The 20,323-nt window shown below is 39.9% G+C and overlaps 1 protein-coding gene across 2 annotated transcripts; it reads right to left on the reverse strand.

Annotated features, from left to right (window-relative positions):
• Positions 1-1,592: 1,592 nt before the first annotated feature.
• Positions 1,593-19,489, reverse strand: RAB23 (RAB23, member RAS oncogene family). 2 transcript variants are annotated; one of them, XM_036379640.2, is made up of 7 exons: positions 19,386-19,489; positions 17,030-17,229; positions 16,128-16,213; positions 10,831-10,987; positions 9,313-9,395; positions 7,437-7,529; positions 1,593-6,578 (listed from the first exon to the last, which is right to left on the reverse strand). In XM_036379640.2, exons 2-7 carry the CDS (start codon positions 17,182-17,184, stop codon positions 6,439-6,441), a joined length of 714 nt encoding a protein of 237 aa, XP_036235533.1. In that variant the 5' UTR covers positions 17,185-17,229; positions 19,386-19,489; the 3' UTR covers positions 1,593-6,438. The 2 variants fall into 2 exon arrangements, with proteins under 2 accessions (XP_036235533.1, XP_036235534.1); XM_036379641.2 differs by having other exon boundaries at positions 19,382-19,477.
• Between the last annotated feature and the right edge of the window lie 834 nt (positions 19,490-20,323).

A 20,323-nucleotide genomic window follows, 5' to 3' on the forward strand; every position in this document is an offset into this window, starting at 1 on the left:
CACAGTGTCCTACTCATTACCATTTATAATTTTGCACTTTTTCAGTATTTTGAATAAACTGATCACAGAACTTTCTAGAGATAGACAGCTACCTCCAGTTTGTAACTGAGAAAGGTAAAAGCAACACGTGAATCCCAGGGATCACCAGCCAGGCTAGGAATGACCTGACTCTCAAAATCCCCCGTCCATGCCTGGTGAACCATTCTGCTCCCACAAGCTCATTGTACCATTGAGATTGATGTGTTTTCTAAAAGAAAGGGGAATTGTACATCAGCTACTACTCCACTTTTGCATCATCTCTGAAGCCACAGAGCAAAACATTTTGACTTCTCACCAGGCAAACACTGTATTTGTGATTTGTGTAGGATGGTACTTTGTACATCCATCATTATTGACCTCTTTTTGTGAGAGGTTTTTGGGTTTTTTATCTTCCACCCTCTCACTCAAAGTAACTGCTGCGCATCATCACTGAGCTCTATGGCTGTGGGTCAAAAGTTGCAGATTTTAGGGTGTGCCTGGAATTTTGTAACCCCCTGCAGCCTGGCCAGTCTTACAGTACTTCATCCAAAGTTGGCGGTGCCCTGAGGGGAGCAGGGTGCTCTCTGGCTCAGCCAGCAGCAGGTTAAAGCTCAGCTGAAGGGAGCCCAAAGGGTCTGAGTGCTGCCACCCACCACAGCTGACTCGGTGGCAGTGCCTAGGGTGTTACAGTTGGAGTGTCACACCTGGGTGCTCTGAGGGAACCAGCCCACGGTGAGACCCTGCACATCAGGCTCCTGCACAGCCAACAGTCAGGAGCCCGGTGGTTTTAAATGCCTTGAATGGCCTCAAGGGCTCTGCAGGAAAACTCAAGAGCTGTCCTTCTTGGAAACCTCAGCTGCTATGAGGTCACTGTCACTGCATTTAATTTGCAGAAATGGCACTTCAGGTGGGTGCTTCAAATGCAGTCCAAGTTTCAGCTTTGAGATTGTGCGAAGCTTCTAAGAGTTGGTGACATTAATTCTGTAATTCCACTTGAAAAAAATCTTCAAGCCGTTCCAACAGTATTAAAATCCTTTACAGTAACACATGACCTGGGTTGTTTTCAGAACTTGTGCTGTGCAACACTTAAGTTGAAGACAGCTTCTTGTTGCTTAGAATATTCCTCCAATATTTGGGTTTTTAAGGTCATTATAAGGTTATTCAGGCAAAAATCTTTTTGTTTTCATTCTTAGATCCTCTTCATTGTACTGATACCTAGAAGAATTTTTATTTTTTATAGCACTTTGTTGGAATCACAGAATTGCAGAAAAGGTGGGTTAGAAGGGACTGATGAAGGTAATCTAGTCCAATCCCTCTGTAATGAGCCTAAAACACTGCCTGTTAATCCTTGTCAGGGTGTTAAGCAAACACATTGATTTTCTGTGTTCAAAACTGCATGCAAGAGAAGTAGGAGTATGTTACTTCTGATATTCTTCAGATATCTGGGTAGAGGCAGACACAAATGCTGATTTGTGTTTTACTAAAAAAAGAAATACCAAAACAATGCAAAACCCCCAACCAACAATCACTAGTGATTATTTACCTGTTTATTGTCAGAAAATGTACCAGGCATCTTTGATGTATTAATAATGCTTTAATGCCACTTCCAATGTCTACAATCTTGAACTTAAACCTTGTCACTGTATTGGCCAGACCAATCATAAAAAGCAAAATGACCAGAAAGAGCAGAAGAGAATCCCTATTTTGTATTTCAACCATATGGTAAAGAAATCAGAGGCAAGAGCTAAGAAACACCATTTCTATTTGTCTGGGGCATCCACACTTGTTCCTGCCAGTGCTCTCATGTGCTGCCTTTGATCCAGCTGTTGGCAACACACTCCCAAGAATCAAGCACACGTTTCTCAATCAGATTGAGGTTGCACAGCTTGTAGTTACAGCAATTTTTGAAATTTAATGTACTGACAATTTAACATAACCACAAAAGTAGTGACTTATATCAGACACAACAATAAGCAAACAAACGTTTTAAGTCGCATAATGCAACTAGTGTCACTTACAAGAGAACACTAATTTGTAGGGATTTTACAGAACAGCATACACAAGATACTCAGTTTTAAACACGGATTCTTCTGATTGAGGATTTATGATATGTTGACTTTTTTTTCTACAAATCTGTTACATTTACTTGAGATCATGATGGTGATAAAACCAGTTATGTACATTTCCTCTTTTAGCCAGTTACATTTAAGCCATTAGTAACAATGCATCTTAATCCTCACAATGAGAGTGGTGTTTCTTCTGGTCCACAGTAATTTTTAATTTTTCTTATCAACTTAAGTGAGTTTGGAAGAACTGACAAACTACTTATCAGTATTACCCTTCCACTAGAAACTTGAGAATAAGCCCAGTTCAGTACTAGGACTCACCTGGCTTTGAGATGACTCCTATAGAACACTTTGCCATAGAACATTAGAAGGTTTCTCTTATTCCATTATAGGCACCTTTCATCTTAAATCTAAGCATTGCTGTAATAATTTTGATTATCTGCTTGGATGCCATATTTAACAGAGAATTATTTTCTTCTCTCAATACTATTTGTGCATTAGAAAGAAGATCTGCACAGCTTTTGCTTCCTTCAAAAAGATGGCAAGGTCATTTTGATGAATTCAAGCCTGCTGGACCATCCTTGCACTCTAATTTTGGTACAGTTAGTGTTCAGGTACTGGAACTTCAACTGAAGGTCTATGACTACACTTAGAAAAGCAGCAGGGGCTCAGGTAGTGTCCCTGGAATGGAGCAGCATGTGTGTTGGCTTGCTGAATGATGAACTCCCAGAGAAGGGCAGATCATTTGCCCTGTTAACACCTGCAGCTCTCAGCCTGAAGGGTGCACAAACGGCTTCAAGGGCTTGCTGAGTCTTGTGCATGAACCCCACACAACCCCCCAGAGTGCTGCGTGTTCAGCTGCTCAATGCTCTTTAGATTATTCCACCTCTATAGAAATGCTGCGAAGGAAAAGTTCATGTTGGATGTGCTTCAGCCCAATAATGAAGAAAGTAAAAAGTTATATTTTACTGAAGCATAAAAATTAATCAGGAAATCAGACTGACAGTGTGGTAATTCAGGCATTTTGACTACAAAAGTGTTGCCTTAAGAAACACTGAAAATAAGGAAGCTTCAAAATTGTCTTAAGTGGAATATTTAAAGTCTTTTTTAAATTAACCACACACACAAAATTAACCACAAGCACAAAAATTAGTGTGATCAGTCATACAACTTTGAGATTTGCTATTTCCAGTTGGAAATACATCCCTAGCATTACTGCTTTGCATCTAATGATGCCCCATGTACTGGGAGAACACCCATTCACTGAATGGATACAACACAGAAGTGACAAAGCTGTAGTGTCATAATCTTTAGTGAATCCCTATTTCACTAAGGCATTAACAATCATTGAAGTTTCCTGCTAGTGGTAGCTTTATCAGCCAAGGGCAAAGAATTGTGGCAAGATCCAGATAATACAGCCAATGAGCTATTGAAGAGATATAAAAAGAATCTACAGGAGTGCAATGAAATTTGTGTCTTGTGGCATGAGAATCTCTTGCTCTTAATCCAGGGTATCATGGATGTAACAGAGGCACCTCCTCACCCACCATGCAGTCCCAGGGATGCAAAGAGAAGAGCATTTTTATTACCAGCCCTGCACCTGTAGGTTTTGCTAACTAAAACATATGATATGTTAATGAGTACGCTTTGAGTGGAGAATGAAGTAATGTTTATAACAAAAATTATCCATGAGGGACAACACAAGTACTAAAACATTTAGGGATGTCTCTTCCAAAAGGCAAAAGTTAGTGCCACTGAAGAATGATGTGAATACCTAAGGGGTTCCTGCAATATGCAAGTCATCTGGTTTACACCTACACACTAACCCCAGTAGAATAAAGAATCAAAATTTTGAAGCAGCGTACATGCAGGGCACTTCCCAGAAAGATGTTAATTTGAGCAGTTTCCATCACAGTCATGTTAGAGAACAAGCACTGCAAGGTCTCAACAAAGAAAGATCCACTTCAGATTTAGGGTGGGAGTAAAATGAAAACTCACTGTTACCCAATGCTGCAAGTAACTATTCCTACATTAAAGAATATGCACTACATTTCAACATACCTTAAATTTATCAAGTCTGTCAAGTCTCCACCTATGAAACAACGGCTGAGTTGTTAAAAGCAGTAGTTTATAGTGACATACTGTAAATACAAACAACCTAAAGTAATTGTACAGTGTGTTACAGTATAACATAAAATAGTACAAATTGTCATTATACATAATAAAGACTTACTTGTCAGTATGCTGTAGAAAGTCAAAGAAGGCAAAAAAAGATGTTTCAAACACTTTGTGGTTTCGTTTGTTTTTCATGAAAAATGAATAAAACCCCATGAAACTTGTAGACAGACAGTGAAATGTAAAAGTTTCCATATTAAAAACAGTTGTCAAAATTCTTCATGCATACACTCTCCCCTAAGCTGTGAGGTGGCCCTATGATGTTCAATCATCTTATCCCAAGTACCTTACTTCTTAAACTGCTAAGACAGATAGGACTTGACTCCATTTATACATACAGTGATTAAATGCACTTGTTAAAAAATAGAGGCCTTTATCCAAGAGAAAACACAGGAAACGAAACATTACAGTGAAGAAAACACAATTTTGTTGCAATAGCAAAAGGGATGGAGTGCCCTCCTTCTTGCCAGCAAAAGGAGATCTCTAACAGCTTCTCAAAGAAACTGTGGTACTCGGTAGAAAGCCTAATACAGCAAACATAAAATACAGAGTTCAGAGATCTTTAGTGTTTGTGCATAACTTGCCACTCACTTCTCTCCCTGCAGACAGTGGGAATAAGAATACATTTCAGTTTTCATACTCATTGACTTAGAAACGAAGTCAGTCAAGCTTCCTACATGAATTCACATAGTGAAAAGTCCTTCCTTCAAAAATATACAGGATCACTCAACCAATTTTCATTCTCATACACCATTTACAAAATTAGTAAAACTCTGATTTTTTTAAGCAGCAGATTTTGCATTTGTCACTGGCAGACTTGTAGAAATCTTAGAAAGTTAAAATTATATCATACCATACAAAAACATGTAAACAAAATGGATAGTTTTTAAAAGGCATGCATACTCTTGAAGAGGATTATAAAGTGTTCATTTTTGCTAAATAAAAGGTATCTTGCTTAGCATCTTTAAAAGCACCTTAGTGATTTAGGAGCCTTAGCCCAAATAACCTTGAAGTTAGATTTGGGCTCCTAAACATCTACATCAGTTCTGTAAAATTACTGAAGCACTTTGAAAATTTTTTGCCATGTCTCTCATGTTGCAGAATTAGATTTCCTTAACTTTAAATCTAAGACAACATTCAAGAATGTCTCCCTAATATAATCAGCTGCAATTTTTTGGATCCCTGTAACTTAGTTTATGGTATCTATGAAAAAATTTCAAATAAGATAAATACTTTGGAACACCACTTTGAAAATTTCTTTTTCATAAGATGACACAGGATACAACAATCAAATTTGAACAAGAATATGATTATATGTTCCTTCTGAATAGCTATTAGTGTTATTTGTTCAACCTGTTAAGACCGAGAAAAACAAACTTACAAAACATCTGTAGCATAGCATTAGGTAAAAAGGAGCATTTTTGGCACCACACATTTTTAAATCTAAGCTTTTAGGCCCAAAGTATAGCAAGTTAAACATACACAGTGGCAGCTTGGAAAGCCTCATTTGAAATGCAACATTTTTAAAGGACAATTAGAAGATGCAATTTGATGATCATTAGCTGATCTCCAAGTAACGTACACATTGGAACCAAGCCTAGATATTCATCCCAAATGTTTACATATATACCTTAGCACACATATATATAATGCAAGGATCTTGCACCCACAGAACTGCCAGAATCCTGGCAGAATATTAATATGGTCAGGCATAAAATGAAGTAGTGTTTTTTTGCTCTTCATTTATCTTGTTAAGTGTCCTGACTAACCAATTCTAATATTTTCTTTGAAATTTAGTTTCAAGGTTGCTACATTACCTTGGGCCATAGAGTTACAGTCCGTACCTATACGTGTAAGTATTATCCTTAAATTAAATGTGCTTTGCAATTCAGCAATACCTAGTTCATAGCTCTGTAAGTAATTCCTTGAGAAAGGAAAAACTCACCTAATCTTTACAAAGTGCACGAGGCAGCCACGGTTCTGTGTGTCACCACCAGGTGTCTCACGCCACACAACAAACCCACGGCGCAAGCAAGTTCATCAAAATCCACCCTCTGTCTAGGAGGCACAAGATTTGCTAAAGCACCGGTAAAAATACCTCTACAGCTGGCTTTATTCTGTAGTCAATTGCACAACTTCATCCAATTCTCTGAGCTGCTTAATTTCCTCCAAAAGTGATCTAAGGTATACTGCAGTTGCTAAAAGGACTTCTGTTTTTCTTGGTCCTCTGTTTGTTGGGTTTAAGGTTGATGACATCTCCACCATTAAGAGTGCTAGAATTCTGGTTGGGGTGACTTCCACCAGCTGTATTAAAAACACCTACAGAATTCAGACAAGAGAAGTATTTGCATTTGTTTACTGCTTGCAGCATAATACATGAACACTTTAGACGCAGTACCTGCTAAGGCATAGCAGAGCACCTCAAATGTATGCACTAGCTTTTAAATCTATTTTGAGTAAATTCTGCAGCTAAACTGGAAGTAGAGGCAGTTGCAATTACTAGCCAGGCAGTATTTAAAGCTGGTAAGCACCTGTGTAATTGAAGGGCAGCATATGTACTCATCTGTGTATGTGTATGTTACTAACTGCACAAAGTTGTGGTTAGCTGAGTAACATAATAGAAGACAGAGATGGCGATTTAAAATTCAGAAATTTTGTTGATATAAAGGTAAGTAAAAGGCTGGAATAAAAAGGGAGTGCTTTAAGGAAAATAAATTACCTGACTCAGAAAAGCTTTAAAGAAGAACTACAGAAGTTCTGTGTTTTAGTGTTTTCTTACAGAAGGCAACTTACAAACACCTTCTGATTACATGCCAGATTCTTTCCCCATGAGTCTTTTAAGTCCACACCGAGATGAGCAATGCTATGTAATGCTGATTACATTAAAAAACCCAACAAGCATCCTTCTCAAATCCTTGCACAATCTTGTTTAAATGAATTTAGTAAAAGGGCACTTGCCAAGCATTAGCTAGAAACTTTAGTGCATCAGTTTGGCCATCTTGTAATTTTAAAGAGTCACAAAGTTATTTTACAGAAAGAGATGATATCCTAAGACAGGGAGGTAATAGTTAGACTCTGATTCACTTTGTATTAATTCCATAAGGAAACAGATGAGACCATAAGCTTTGATGGCACAAAATACTGTTTCTAGGGATTTTTTTATTATAGTATACATACCAATCTTGTTACTGCTTGTATGTACTACTTCTGAATCTTCTGCTGTTTGTTGCTTGAGCTTTTGAAGATATTTATCAGCCAAATACTTAAAAACTGGAAGGTTAAAAAAGAAAAAAGGTATATTACAGAATGCTTAAAAATAATAATAATCATCATGCCGTTAAATCAAAATTCTGTATGGTGACAAAAGCGCATTTCACATCCCAGGTTTAGCACAAGCTGCTGAATGATTCTGGGCAAGCCTGTGTGCCTGGGCAGAATCCAGGTCACTCCAGTGTCAGCCCAGCTCTTACAGATTGAGGTACTGAAGTCCTGCACAGAAATATCTCAATGCTCTTATATGAAAAAAAAGATGGCACACACATATTGCCAAATGTTTCAATTAATGCAACTTGGAACTTGCTACAGTCATGTATTCAATATACAATTGAATACAATTGTATACAATATACAGTACATGTATTCAATATACAATTCATGTAGGATTTCATATATATATATTTTGCAAGAAGCATTAGAAAAACAGTAGTCACGTAAAATAAGTCTATTAAGAAAACTTGGCAACAAAGTTTTTCTAATTAATTAAAGCTACTCTCATTTCTATTGGCGTATATAAAGTTGACCTAGGTATCTGAAAAAACATACAACTTAAGGAGAATTTTCAGAACCTATATGTGTTATAATTATTTACATTTGTAATGAAACTCATTTAAAGATGATACAAAAGACTTTTACATTTTCTCTTGCAGATTTTTCCCATGATGAATGATGTTAATACAGAAGAAACAGGGAGTTTACTAATAATCTTGGCTAATTAAACAAGAATATATCATTAGGCAGTCTAGTACATGATTATTCAAACACAGTCTACAAAAGACACAGACTCAAAATTTTAACACTACTCTTATGAAATTAAGTACGTTAAAAGTGGTACTTAGGAACTAATCAAATAGCACCAGTAAACAAAACACTGCAAGAGATGCAATCTTTTAATGTACTTTATCTAAACAGGATTAAAATATAAAATAATTGTTTCTATCAATTACTTATTAACTATTAACAATTACAAAATAATCTCTTCAACAGTTTTTATGTTGCAATAATTGAGCTTCTACTATGTGTATTTGTTTTGAAAGCTCGTGCTTACTGACAGTCATTAGGACTGAGGAGCCGTAACACACTGGCACTTGTGAACCTCGCAGCTGTGTTTGCGGAAGAGAAACACGTGCACAAAGAAATGGCCCTAACCCATGAACACAGGTAATTTTAGCTGTGTTCAAGGCGTGCTGCTATGGAATATAAAGAGGGCTGCCACCATCATGCAAAGATGTGTAAGTGCCAGCTGGCTCCATGCAGCCGGGGGGATGCTCGGGCCGTGGAGAAGCGGCAGGACGGGACACGCCCCCCCGGCACCGCCTACCTTCGCTCACGTTCAGGTCTGCCTTCACCCACACCCCCCGGCACCGCCTACCTTCGCTCACGTTCAGGTCTGCCTTCATCCACACCCCCGGCACCGCCTACCTTCGCTCACGTTCAGGTCTGCCTTCACCCACACCCCCGGCACCGCCTACCTTCGCTCACGTTCAGGTCTGCCTTCACCCACACCCCCCGGCACCGCCTACCTTCGCTCACGTTCAGGTCTGCCTTCACCCACACCCCCCGGCACGCCTACCGTCGCTCACGTTCAGGTCTGCCTTCATCCACACCCCCCGGCACCGCCTACCTTCGCTCACGTTCAGGTCTGCCTTCACCCACACCCCCCGGCACCGCCTACCTTCGCTCACGTTCAGGTCTGCCTTCATCCACACCCCCCGGCACCGCCTACCTTCGCTCACGTTCAGGTCTGCCTTCACCCACACCCCCCGGCACCGCCTACCTTCGCTCACGTTCAGGTCTTCCTTCACCGACGCTCGGTAGAACCGCACCTTCAGCTTCTTTGCCAGCGCTTCCGCCTCCTCACTGCACAACACAAGACGGCTTTGTAAGCCCTTATTTGGTTCATTTGTCAGCATTTATTCTTATAAACAAAATGCTTTGTTTTAAGTTAAACATGGCAAAGTGGGTTGAGAAATTCAAGACAGTCAAAAAGTACCTAATCCTTAATTTCTTTACAGTATCTCCACTATAAAAAGAAGGTATTTTACATGCAGTGTCTTTATGACTCAAAGGAATTCTTTCCAGTATTTATCAACTTCATTACATAAAACTTCCCAAGGGTTCAAAGAAGCATGTTGGTGAAACCAAAAGGAAGGAGGCTGTAATTAACAGTACTATCACTGCAAACTCTAAACAACAACAAAAATTAATCCTTAAGCATATCTTAATGAAGCAGTATGCTATGCCATCAGATGAGTGCACAGATGAAATCAAGAATTACTTTTTTCTGTGAAGTGAAAAAGAACTTATGTTAAAGTTTAAGAAACTTATGAATACTTCCCTAAGGAAAATCAAATCATCAGAAAGATTATGTTACTGAGGCAGAGTATTCTGAGAACCAAACCTAAGTGACATACCATGAATAAAGGAGGAGTTCAAATGCAATTTTGCTTTTCCTTTGAAAAATCCTCAGAATTCTTTGCAGAAGAAGTAGAAGCTGATTTATGCCATCAATGATAGCAAACAGACAACAAAGAAAGCCAGTGCAGGAAACAACAAAAAAAGAAGAAATACTTTAAATCTCTCAGAAAGATGATAGAAATTGAAGAAGTGGAGAATGATCAACTTGATCATGCAGTATTTTCTACATGAAATGCTGTGATAAATAAACACATTTGTTAAGCTGATTTTAGGACAAGAATGAAATTGGTCACACACACAAGGGCAGAATGAATTGACAATAAAATCTGTAAAGAAAAATACAGCAAGGAAGATTCAGCACCATGCAGTTTGAGAATATTACCACATACATATTTCTATAGAGTCACAATGTTTTGATAAAAATGAATAATAAAAACCAAATTAAAGAAAGCAAAGAATATTAGCAAGCATTCACTAGCCAAACAGACAATGTGCCTTCAGTGGTGCACAGCACAGTTTTTAACAGGAGGAAAATCTATAGTTTTAGATTTTTAGGGGGAAAAAAAGGGTGGGGATCATATTGTGCCCGAACCAAACTTTTCATGTCTTTCCTCTATTACTTTTGGCTTCAGGATGCAGCATGAAATAAACACAAAGCTCCTAGCTTTGCAGCACATCTGCCCAAGTGTGACTATCTACACTCATGCAGTAACACCCACCCCGTGTGCTTCTAGGGCATGTCTAGATGCAGGACACAGGTGGGACAACCCAGATTCTCCAATGCTTCACCAGAAACTCTCACAGACTTCTTTTTTTAAAACTTGTGAATACAGGAGGCACCTATTGATCTTTAAAAGTAGCACAATAGAACTCCTACTTCTTTATGCAAGAGTCATCAAGAAGATCAATCTTATTCTGCACAAGAACTGTGGGAATGTCTCCAACTTCAGTCACAACTTTTTGCTTCCAGGTAGGGATTGCTTTGAAGGACTCTCTGTCAGTTGTAGAAAACACAAGAACACAAGCCTGGGCTCCTAGAAATATACAAATAAATTACAAATACAAATACACACAAATTAGCCAATAAACAATAGAAAAAATTGTAATGTATTTAAAATATGAGGGATTTTTAAAGTTTTTCCCACAAACATGCACTTTTACTACCAGCTTGTGTCAAACCACTGGTCATAGATTCCCTAAATGAAAATTCATTGCCATATTATTTTGATCATTACAGCCATCTTTTGATGACTATGGGTCTGTTACCTTTAAAGCTAATTGCAGCATATTGAATGTATGCAGGGGAAAGGAACAGAAGGAGGTCTGGAAAGGCTGGAAAAAGGGAAGGGGAAGTTCATTTATTATTGTTTTACAAACAGATTAATGGAGGCCAGGAGGCAGATTTTTTCCTGTATGCAGCATCTGTAAAGCACATTTCACATTATTCTTTGTGGTACGGTAATCTGGATTCTGAAAAGCAGAAAACTTTTAAAAGTTTTCAGATGAAGTTGTGATTATTTCAAATAAATTGTTAGAAGCTTTTTGGGCAAAAGAAGTGTGCTTCTAATTAATACTACCAGATAGTCTAATAATTCTATCAGAGCACTATGATAAATTATACAAAAATCTTTGTTAGGATTTTGTAAATAAACAACAGTTAAACTTCATGGATACTGAGAAGGTACCTCCACAGCTGAACTATTAGTGTTTGGTCTTTTAACTGTCCAGTAGCCCTTTGTTATTCCTCAGAAACTGCTTTTCTTTGCACACTTCATTATTCATATGCCTTCAATGTGCTAGTTATTTAGTAACAGAGTATGAAAGGAATAGATAGCCAGTGTTTTTGAGACTCTAGCATAATCTTGCGGTGAACATCTCCCATTAATGTCATATAGCATGAAAGATTTTTATCAGTATGAATTTTATCTCTGAATTTCACAAAGTATCCCTGATTCCTGTACTCTGTTTATCTTTCTATTTCTCCGGCACAAAGCACACAAGTTATCTTACTAGGTTTGCTTTTATTTAGCTTTTCAAAAGCCAGCTTCAGAGTCTATTTCCAGAAAGATTTTCTATGCTCTTTAACATTCTTCCACATGCATATTAAGACTCTTCTGGTATGGTTTTATACAAAACAATAAGAACTGTCCTAAGAACTTCAACTGAAGCACTACCAGTAAAAAAGCAGCAATGCAGCCTTCCATAATGTCCCCTATTATTTGTGTTGTAAGACTGTTTGTTTTCCCTGCTGTCCACACTGTACTCTAACGTATGCAATTATTCTGATGCAATTCCTGTGACAAAGGTGTAAAATACATTATTCTTTTCAAAGCAGGTTAGTTTGCATTTGCCTATTATCTCACATAGTAGCATAATGGAGATGAGAGCATTTATTAAAATACTCCCACCATCTGTAAACATCACTTTGCTCAGTTTCAAGACCAAGAAATCCTTTGTCAAGTTTCCAAGCTAAGACAGCTTCACTTCATCTTTCTCCTTCCACCCATTCCTTCTGAATGCTACCACAAGTAACAGTAAATTTAGAGGAAAAAGCCCTGGCATGTGGTAGGTAAAGAGAAGGTAGCATACTACATCAGACTTTATTCAGTTTACATATAGTACAGGTAGAATGCAGTGGCCAAGGACAGTAAATATACCTCAGCTTGCCCATATTCATTTCAAAAGGAACTTACATGACAGGCTTTAATAAAGAATCAAACAAATATTTTTGAGGACCTTCAAGATTATTACAACAAACAACAGTAAAACAAAGTGTCATCAACAAAGATAAAGTCTATACACTTGTGTTATTGTGTATTTCAAAACATGTGCAAAAGTTTTCAATCACTGGATCATAAATATCAGACTTAACTAATCCAAATAAGCATCTGTAAGATGCTTATTTAAGAAGAGAAGATAAAAGTAGTTTTTCTTCTCAGGTTCAATGCAAAACAGTATCAACTGTGATCTTTCTGAAGCATGCTTCAGTATGGTGCAGAAGTTAGTATGGCAACAGAGTGCAACAGAAGACACCTGCAGGGCAGAGATTTTAATATGCAAATTCTTTTCATCTTCAAAAAATCTGCTAAATACTCAGTAGTTTTACTGAAAACATAAACAATTTAAGAAATTATAACATCCATCTAAGAGTTCTAAGGAGGAAAAAAAAAGACAAATCCTAGAATTTAACCACATAAACACCTTTTTTATGCAGGCACTGACAGTACTGAAGAGTCAGTAACATTACTATCTCAGTCATCCAGTGCTAATGGAGTCATACACCACCTCTGGCATACAACAGATTATGTACAACAACAGGCACCAGCAGCAAAGGCACAGGATAGTGTCAAACAGGAACATAACAGCTCAGGATGTTCTCAATGAATATTTTAAATTAAAGTTCCTTTGCAAGAAGCTGTTCCAAAAAGCTACTTTAAAGTACTGAAGAAAATGACATTGCGTGCAATTACTGCATTGATAATTCCTCTATATTTTAAAATGCTTCAACTGCCTGCAGAATCACTGACATAATATTTATACCTAGAGCAATTCAGAAAAGAATTTAGAGACTAGTGCTACTTAATTCAAGTAAAGCATGAGCTTGTCAGCTGAATTGGTTTCAGCAGACTATCCTATCTGCATAGACTACACATTTTTTTCCTTTCATAAAGGTACAAAGCCTTTGTAATAGAAAGTGTAAGGAAATTCCTTGCCATGAGAGGACTCTCACAGGCTTTATACCTGACCCTACTCATTTCACTCAGTACTTTGCCTCAGCTATCCAAGCTACAACAGAAAGCACATATTCCCTATAAAACTGATGGTGACTTGTTCAATCTCACACTGAGATCAAAATCCAGTATCATCATCCAGAAATTCTTGTTTACTGCTGATGTTTTAACTTCTGTGGATCCTGCCTGTCTTTGACAGACTCAGCAGGATTTAATGTCTCCTTAACAGTATCTAAAATAACTGTACTAGGGCCTTCCATTATCATATTTGCTACAGACAAATTAACAAATGCAAACGAAAGCAATCCTATGAAGGCTTGATTATGAAGAATGAACTATTTTGCAACAAAATGAGGATCCTGACAATTTGACTAATCAGCAACTGAGTAACACACTAATGAGCAAGATGTCTGTCTTCCATCAAAAACCTAGCAAGGATATTCAAGATACACCAGTGGTAGTAGAAGGAAGAAGATACATGCACGATACATGTACATGATCAAATACTGCTTAGAGAAACATTTGACTTCAATCACATAGAAACTGCTGAGAAGGTGCATGGGACAATACAAAAAAGAATTATTAAATATATACAGTGCTTCCTTCAGCTCTGAATTTAGGCTGCTGTACTCCTTGCACTGTGTGACTGTGGGCTTGCAACTGCACTGGCTGCACACACTTGCCTGCACGTAGGAACACACACAACAAATCCACTGTCAGCTCCAATGCTCTTTCTCTGCAAGGCTGAATGAATTTGGTCCTGGACAAGAAACACTCAGACAGGTTCTGAAGCATTCCTGTGTGAGCACTGAAGAACTGACAATACACAGTGTCCCAGGGGAGTACATAAGCCCAGTGCAATGATAGTGGGACAGTGAACTATGGGAGAAGCAAACCTTAACAGCCAGCATCTATCGGACCTAACTTAGAGGTGCCCTCCCCTTCTTAACAATAAAAGCCTGGCATTTCCAAAGTAAGCTTGACTTTTTCTTCTATAATAGTGTGATTGCTGAGGCTAGACCAAAATTGCACTCCAGGCTCTTCTGATTTCCCTCATCTTTCATGAGTCAAAGTCTAGTGTAGAGCAGTCTCTGTATCTGACACCTTGAACTATTTATTGCATACCCATCATGCTGGTACAATGTGAACAGGCTGACTGTGCTGAAAGAACTTCTGTACGAAGAACTCCAAGCAGAGATCTAACAGCACTACGCTGGGCTTGAGTCATAACCATGATTTCAAGATATTCATGCAAATTTTTTATTTTGTTTTTAAACCAGCAGGTTGCTTGTGGTTAGTGAGGCCAGTAGGTGTAGTCCTGAGTTCTTCTCAATGCTCCATATTCTAACCTATCAGTCCCAGTAATTAGGAGAAAAAGTCTTTGGCTTGAAACAACTGGGGAGAGCAAAGCACACAAGAGGAGCAAAGGCCAGGACAGTGAAAAGGACAGTGAAAGTAGTTGATTCCAAGAGAATCAACTACTACCATCCAAAATTTGTATGCTCAACTTGTCAGCTGTAAATTATTTCTATCCACATGACAAAAGAAGACCTTTTGCTGAGGAAATAGTAATCATCGATCACAGGCAACAACAGGAAACATCACCAAAAAACCCCACCAAATAGCAAATTGATTATGAAACATAAAATGATCATAAGACTGTAACACCCTGAAACAGCCTGGCATAATCATTACTTTATCTCCAAATGAGATCATTTTATACCATAGCAGTATATTTTCTCCTCATCTCAGGTAATTAATTTGCAAGAACTGAACAGTGGAATCTTTGCCAAATCATTTGTATCTCTCCCATTAAAAAAAAAAAAAAGAGAAATATTTACAGAACCATTGTTAAATTATAAGCAAAGAAAGCTTAAGTACACAATTTGTAACTGGTTAAATAGATAAGCTGCCTTTACACAAATAATACAGTTTATTTGATGAAGTAAATACACTTTTGTTACTGCTCTTTAATGTATTTGAGGCACACTGTACTAGCAAAAGAACTCTTGTGCCCTGTAAACTGTCTTTCTAGGATGACTGGTGGATTCTCCCCCCTTGGATTAATTACTATGTGCCTCATCCACAGTTTTTGGAATATCTACAAATGTGTGTCTCACAGAAGTAATGAAACACTTTTAGAGGGAAAATACACATTTGCATCTGATTGTTTGAATGTCTACACTCTGTCCAGTTTCTGTGCAGACATTTGTCTCATTTCATTCAATGTTTTCTAAAGGGCACTACTGCATAAAGTGGACATAATTAAGACAAGGAACTTGCACAAAGATTAAAAATACTTAAGAACTGAAAAAGCTGAACTAAGCATGCTTTGCACAGACATGAAATAACTAAAATTCTTAATACAAAGATATGAAAATATTTTAGAGATATGCAGACCAAGAAAACCCCAACTACCAAACAACAAACATGGTATTTTCACCTCTATAGTAGGCCTTAGTTATTGCATCAAATTCCTCTTGACCTGCAGTGTCCCATAACATTAGCCTGACATCTTCACCATTAACTCTGAAATAAACAAGACAGTTTTGTGATCAATACAGTAACAAGAACAGATCAAAGCAAATGTCATGGAAATACTACTGTTTCTACGCTATAGGAGTAATCCAAATAAAATTTAACTGGATTTCAACATAATGTAACTTATTATTAATATTCATTCACCTTCATAATATACTATGGCAATAGTCCCTCAACTACATTATATGTTCTTTACAGACAATCTGTATATTTTCCTCTTCCTTTCCTCTTCTTCCTCTACATTTCCCTCTACACTGAAAAATAAAATAGACATCAAAACAAAACTTAGATGCCTGAAGAATGGTGCTTTTGCCTTTTTCATCAGCTTGCAGAACTTATAGAATTTTCTTACTTCTCATGATCATACAATTTTCCACTTTACCAAACATAATAGGGCATTACCTGCTTACACTGCATAAAGACACTCTCATTTTTTCACAGTCATTTTTTTCTACATTGACTAATAAATTTGTGTAATTTTTTTATCATAAGCAGTTTTACTTCTTCACAAGAAATCATAAAAAAAATTTAAAATAATCAGCTGGTGGTAGAATACAAAGCAAACTTGTCAAAGAGCCTGGTATGCCAGATATTCCAAGATTTTATTTATAATTTTAAATTTTGTATGGAGAATAAAGGATATAACTTTAGCCCACAGTGCAAGAGAGAAAACAACTCCTTTTAGTGTGCTTCAGAAACAGCAGGCTTTGTTTTCCAAGCCTTCATAAATTTTAGGATTACAACAGAAAAAAGAAATAGAGAGAGAGGTAAAAATCAGTAGTATGTCATCTGTTTAATACATACTGGATCTGTCTTTCCAGGAAATCTACACCAATAGTTTTCTTGTAGTCTTTTGTAAAAATCCCCTTGCAATATCGCTGAATCATACTGGACTTCCCAACAGCTCCATTTCCTACTACTACCACCTTGATGGCCACCTCCATATCTTCTTCCAACATCTTTGCGTCTCAGGTGACTCTGGTTTATTCAGGAAACTACTGATTCTGTCAACAAAGTAAATAGCTATTATGTTCATAAAAATGCTGTGAATAGAAAGCAAGAGGCAAGATGATCACACAGATTAGGGTGCATATAGATAGTACAATTTCTGTCTGTCTTTGACACAGATTGCTTAAGTGACCTCAGGCAAGTTATTTAACTAGCTTTGCTTTGACACGTACTAATTGAAAATTAATAAAAATTAGAAGTAGAGAATAATTTGTTTGGCTTAATGCAAAGATATTTCACTGATGTTTTGGTTTTTTTCTTAATGAGGAAGAAATGGAGGCACTGAACTACAAAATCACAGAATCGTTAATGTTGGAAAAGACCTCAAAGATCAGCAAGTCCAATCATTAACCCAACACTGCCAAGTGCTAAACCATGTCCCTAAGTGCCACAAGTACCTCCAGGGATGGTGATGTTGCCTCACTGCCCCAGGCAGCCTTTTGCAATGCTTGATAATCCTTTCAGTGAAGAATTTTTTCTAATATCCATCCTAAAACTCCTCTGGCACAACTTGAGGCCATTTCCTCTTGTCCTATCGCTTGTTACTTGCAGATGAGACCAAACCAACCCCACCTTGCTACAATCTCCTTTCAGGCAGCTGCAGAAAGCAATAACATTTCCCCTGAACTTCCTTTTCTCCAGGCTAAATGACCCCAGCTCCCTCAGCCATTTCTCATTAGACTTGTGTTCTAGACCCTTCCCCTCACTGCCCTTTCCTGGACTCACTCCAGCCCCTCAATTTCTTTCTTGCACTGAGGGGCCCAGAACTGCACACAGGATTTTGAGGTGCGGCTTCATCAGTGCTGAGTACAGGGGGACAATCCCTGCCCTGCTCCTGCTGGCCACACTATTGCTGATACAGGCCAGGATGCCACTGGCCTTATTGGCCACCTGGGCACACAATGACTTATGCTCAGCTGCTGCTGACCAGCACCCCCAGGTCCTTTCCCACTGAGCCCCATTCCAGCCACTCTATCCCCAGTAGCTTTGCATGGGATTGCTGTGACCCAAGTGTAGGAGCTGGCACTTGGCCTCGTTTCATCTCACAACTGGCCTTGGACCATCAATCCAACCTGTCCAGATGCCTCTGCAGAGCCTTCCTGCCCTTCAGCAGACCAACACTCCCACCGAGCCTGGTGTCACCTGCAAGCTGACTGAAGGTGAACACAATCGCTTCATCAAGATCATTGGTAAAGTTATTAAACAGGACTGGCACAAACACCAAGCCCTAGGGAACACCACAAGCAACCAGCCGCCAGATAGATTTAAATCTACTCACCACCACTCTCTGGACCTCCATCCCTCCAATGCATGCCTCTCCCAAACCTATCTCTAGGAAGCCTGGTTTTATCCCTTTTCCCTTTCACATCTAGTCTAAAATTACTTCAGTGAGTCCTATTAACTCTTGTAAAGTTTCCTCCTTCGAAACAGATATACCCCATCTATTGGCAGCAGTATGGTTGTTGTGTAGACTGACCCACCACCAAAAAATCAAATTTCTGCCTGTAACACCAGGCTCTTTCTTCCTATTTCATTCCCTCTGAGTGGAAGGCCAGAAGAGAACACTGCTTCTGTTCCCGCTCCCTTAACCAGTTGTTCCAAGGCTCTGAGGTCTCTCTCGACCGCCCTCGGACTTGCTACAACTTTACCACTGCCCACCTGATAAAAGCTAAGTTTCCCCCACGTTTTGCCGTGCCGGGATATGATCACAGTAACATTTTACAGCTGCAAATTGCCTCCCAAGAATCAGATCACGCTGCTTTCGAACGAGGGGAAAATACTCCCGTTTTAAAGGCTCTGCCCATCACCACACTCACACCCGTGCTGGCAGGGCGCGGCTACCCGATCCCTTGGCTCGGCTCGCTCAGACAGATGATGTTTCCTGCCTGCATTAGCAGGAACACGCCCGGCTACCCGGAGCTCGGCAAGCCCCGTTAGCCCCGGGAAGTCGGATGGCCATTTTGGGCGAGAACGGAGGCAGCCACCCACGGGTATCCGCTCAGGGATCCATCCCACCGGTACCTCCCGGCCCTGCCCAAGGGGCCACGCCGAGGGTGCAGGCTCGGCCATCCCGGCCCCGGCCCCGCTCCTGCCCATGGCCCGAGGCGCCCCGGGCTCCGATCCCCGCCCGCCCGTGGCCCCTCTCACCAACCCCTCACGGAGCGGGCGGTGCTCCCTCCGAGGGCACGACTGGTGCAGGGGCGCAGGGAAAAGGAGACGGAGGGAAGGGAGAGGAAACCGCTCACGGGGGCCGACCCAACCCGGACGCACATCCCGGCTCCCCCGGCCGGAAGCGCCGTCAGGAGCGGGGGCGCCGCTCGGGGAGGCGCCTGCCCACTGCCCCCGCCCCGTGCGGACCCCGCCGTGAGGGCTGCCCGCCGTGAGGGCTGCCCGGAGCCTCGCTCGGGACTCGGCTGCGGCCGTTGTGCGCCCCAGTCGGGCTTGAGGTGAGGGACAGTTGCTTTGAGGGGTTTTCGTCTGGCCTCCTGAGGAAAGATCCGGACAAGGGTAATCCTTTCCTTGCCTACGGGTGCCTTCATCCCTGGTCCGCTCCTTATACATCGGCATTCCTCACCTCATCCTCCATGGAAAACAAACCCGTGTGATCAGCCGCGGGTTTTCTTTAGGCTACCACGGAAGGCAGCTGCCCTCCTGTGTGTAGCACCCAATTTTTTTAACCAAACTGTATCCATCACCGTGGTACGTGGTCTGCTAGCTCCCAGGCTGTATATTTAACAGGATACGTTTTGGCATAACTGTAGACGTGGTAGTCTTAAAAATCTGAAAATTTAACCTTTCTTAACCCCTTATTTTCGTTTTTTGGCTGGTTGGATTTCTAAGTTAAACTGCTGAAAGAAGTCCACTGCCTTAAATCCCCTTCTCAGACTGCAGAGTGCATCCCTGGCTGGGGGGGTTGCTCTTGATGCCCCCGGCCCTCCTGCTACTCAAAGGTGGCCAAGTAACACTCAGATATTGCCAGGTGTGGTTGATGAAATCTGCCTTCCACAGCAGAGAACTCTCTGTGCCTGCCCTGTGCTTCCCAAGGCAACAGCTTTGTTCTAGCATCAGTTAGGTCCTTAAATAAATACT

Source organism: Molothrus ater, chromosome 3 (assembly GCF_012460135.2).
Source record: "Molothrus ater isolate BHLD 08-10-18 breed brown headed cowbird chromosome 3, BPBGC_Mater_1.1, whole genome shotgun sequence".
Lineage (NCBI taxonomy): Eukaryota > Metazoa > Chordata > Aves > Passeriformes > Icteridae > Molothrus > Molothrus ater.

Bases quoted from the DNA above. Each gene is read 5' to 3' on its own strand.
- RAB23 (XM_036379640.2), bottom strand. From the start codon at position 17,184: ATGTTGGAAGAAGATATGGAGGTGGCCATCAAGGTGGTAGTAGTAGGA. The intron at 10,988-16,127 runs GTGAAAATACCA...GTATATTTCTAG, and splicing joins AACTAAGGCCTACTATAGAG to GAGCCCAGGCTTGTGTTCTT. The intron at 9,396-10,830 runs GTAGGAGTTCTA...TGTGTTGTGCAG, and splicing joins GATGACTCTTGCATAAAGAA to TGAGGAGGCGGAAGCGCTGG.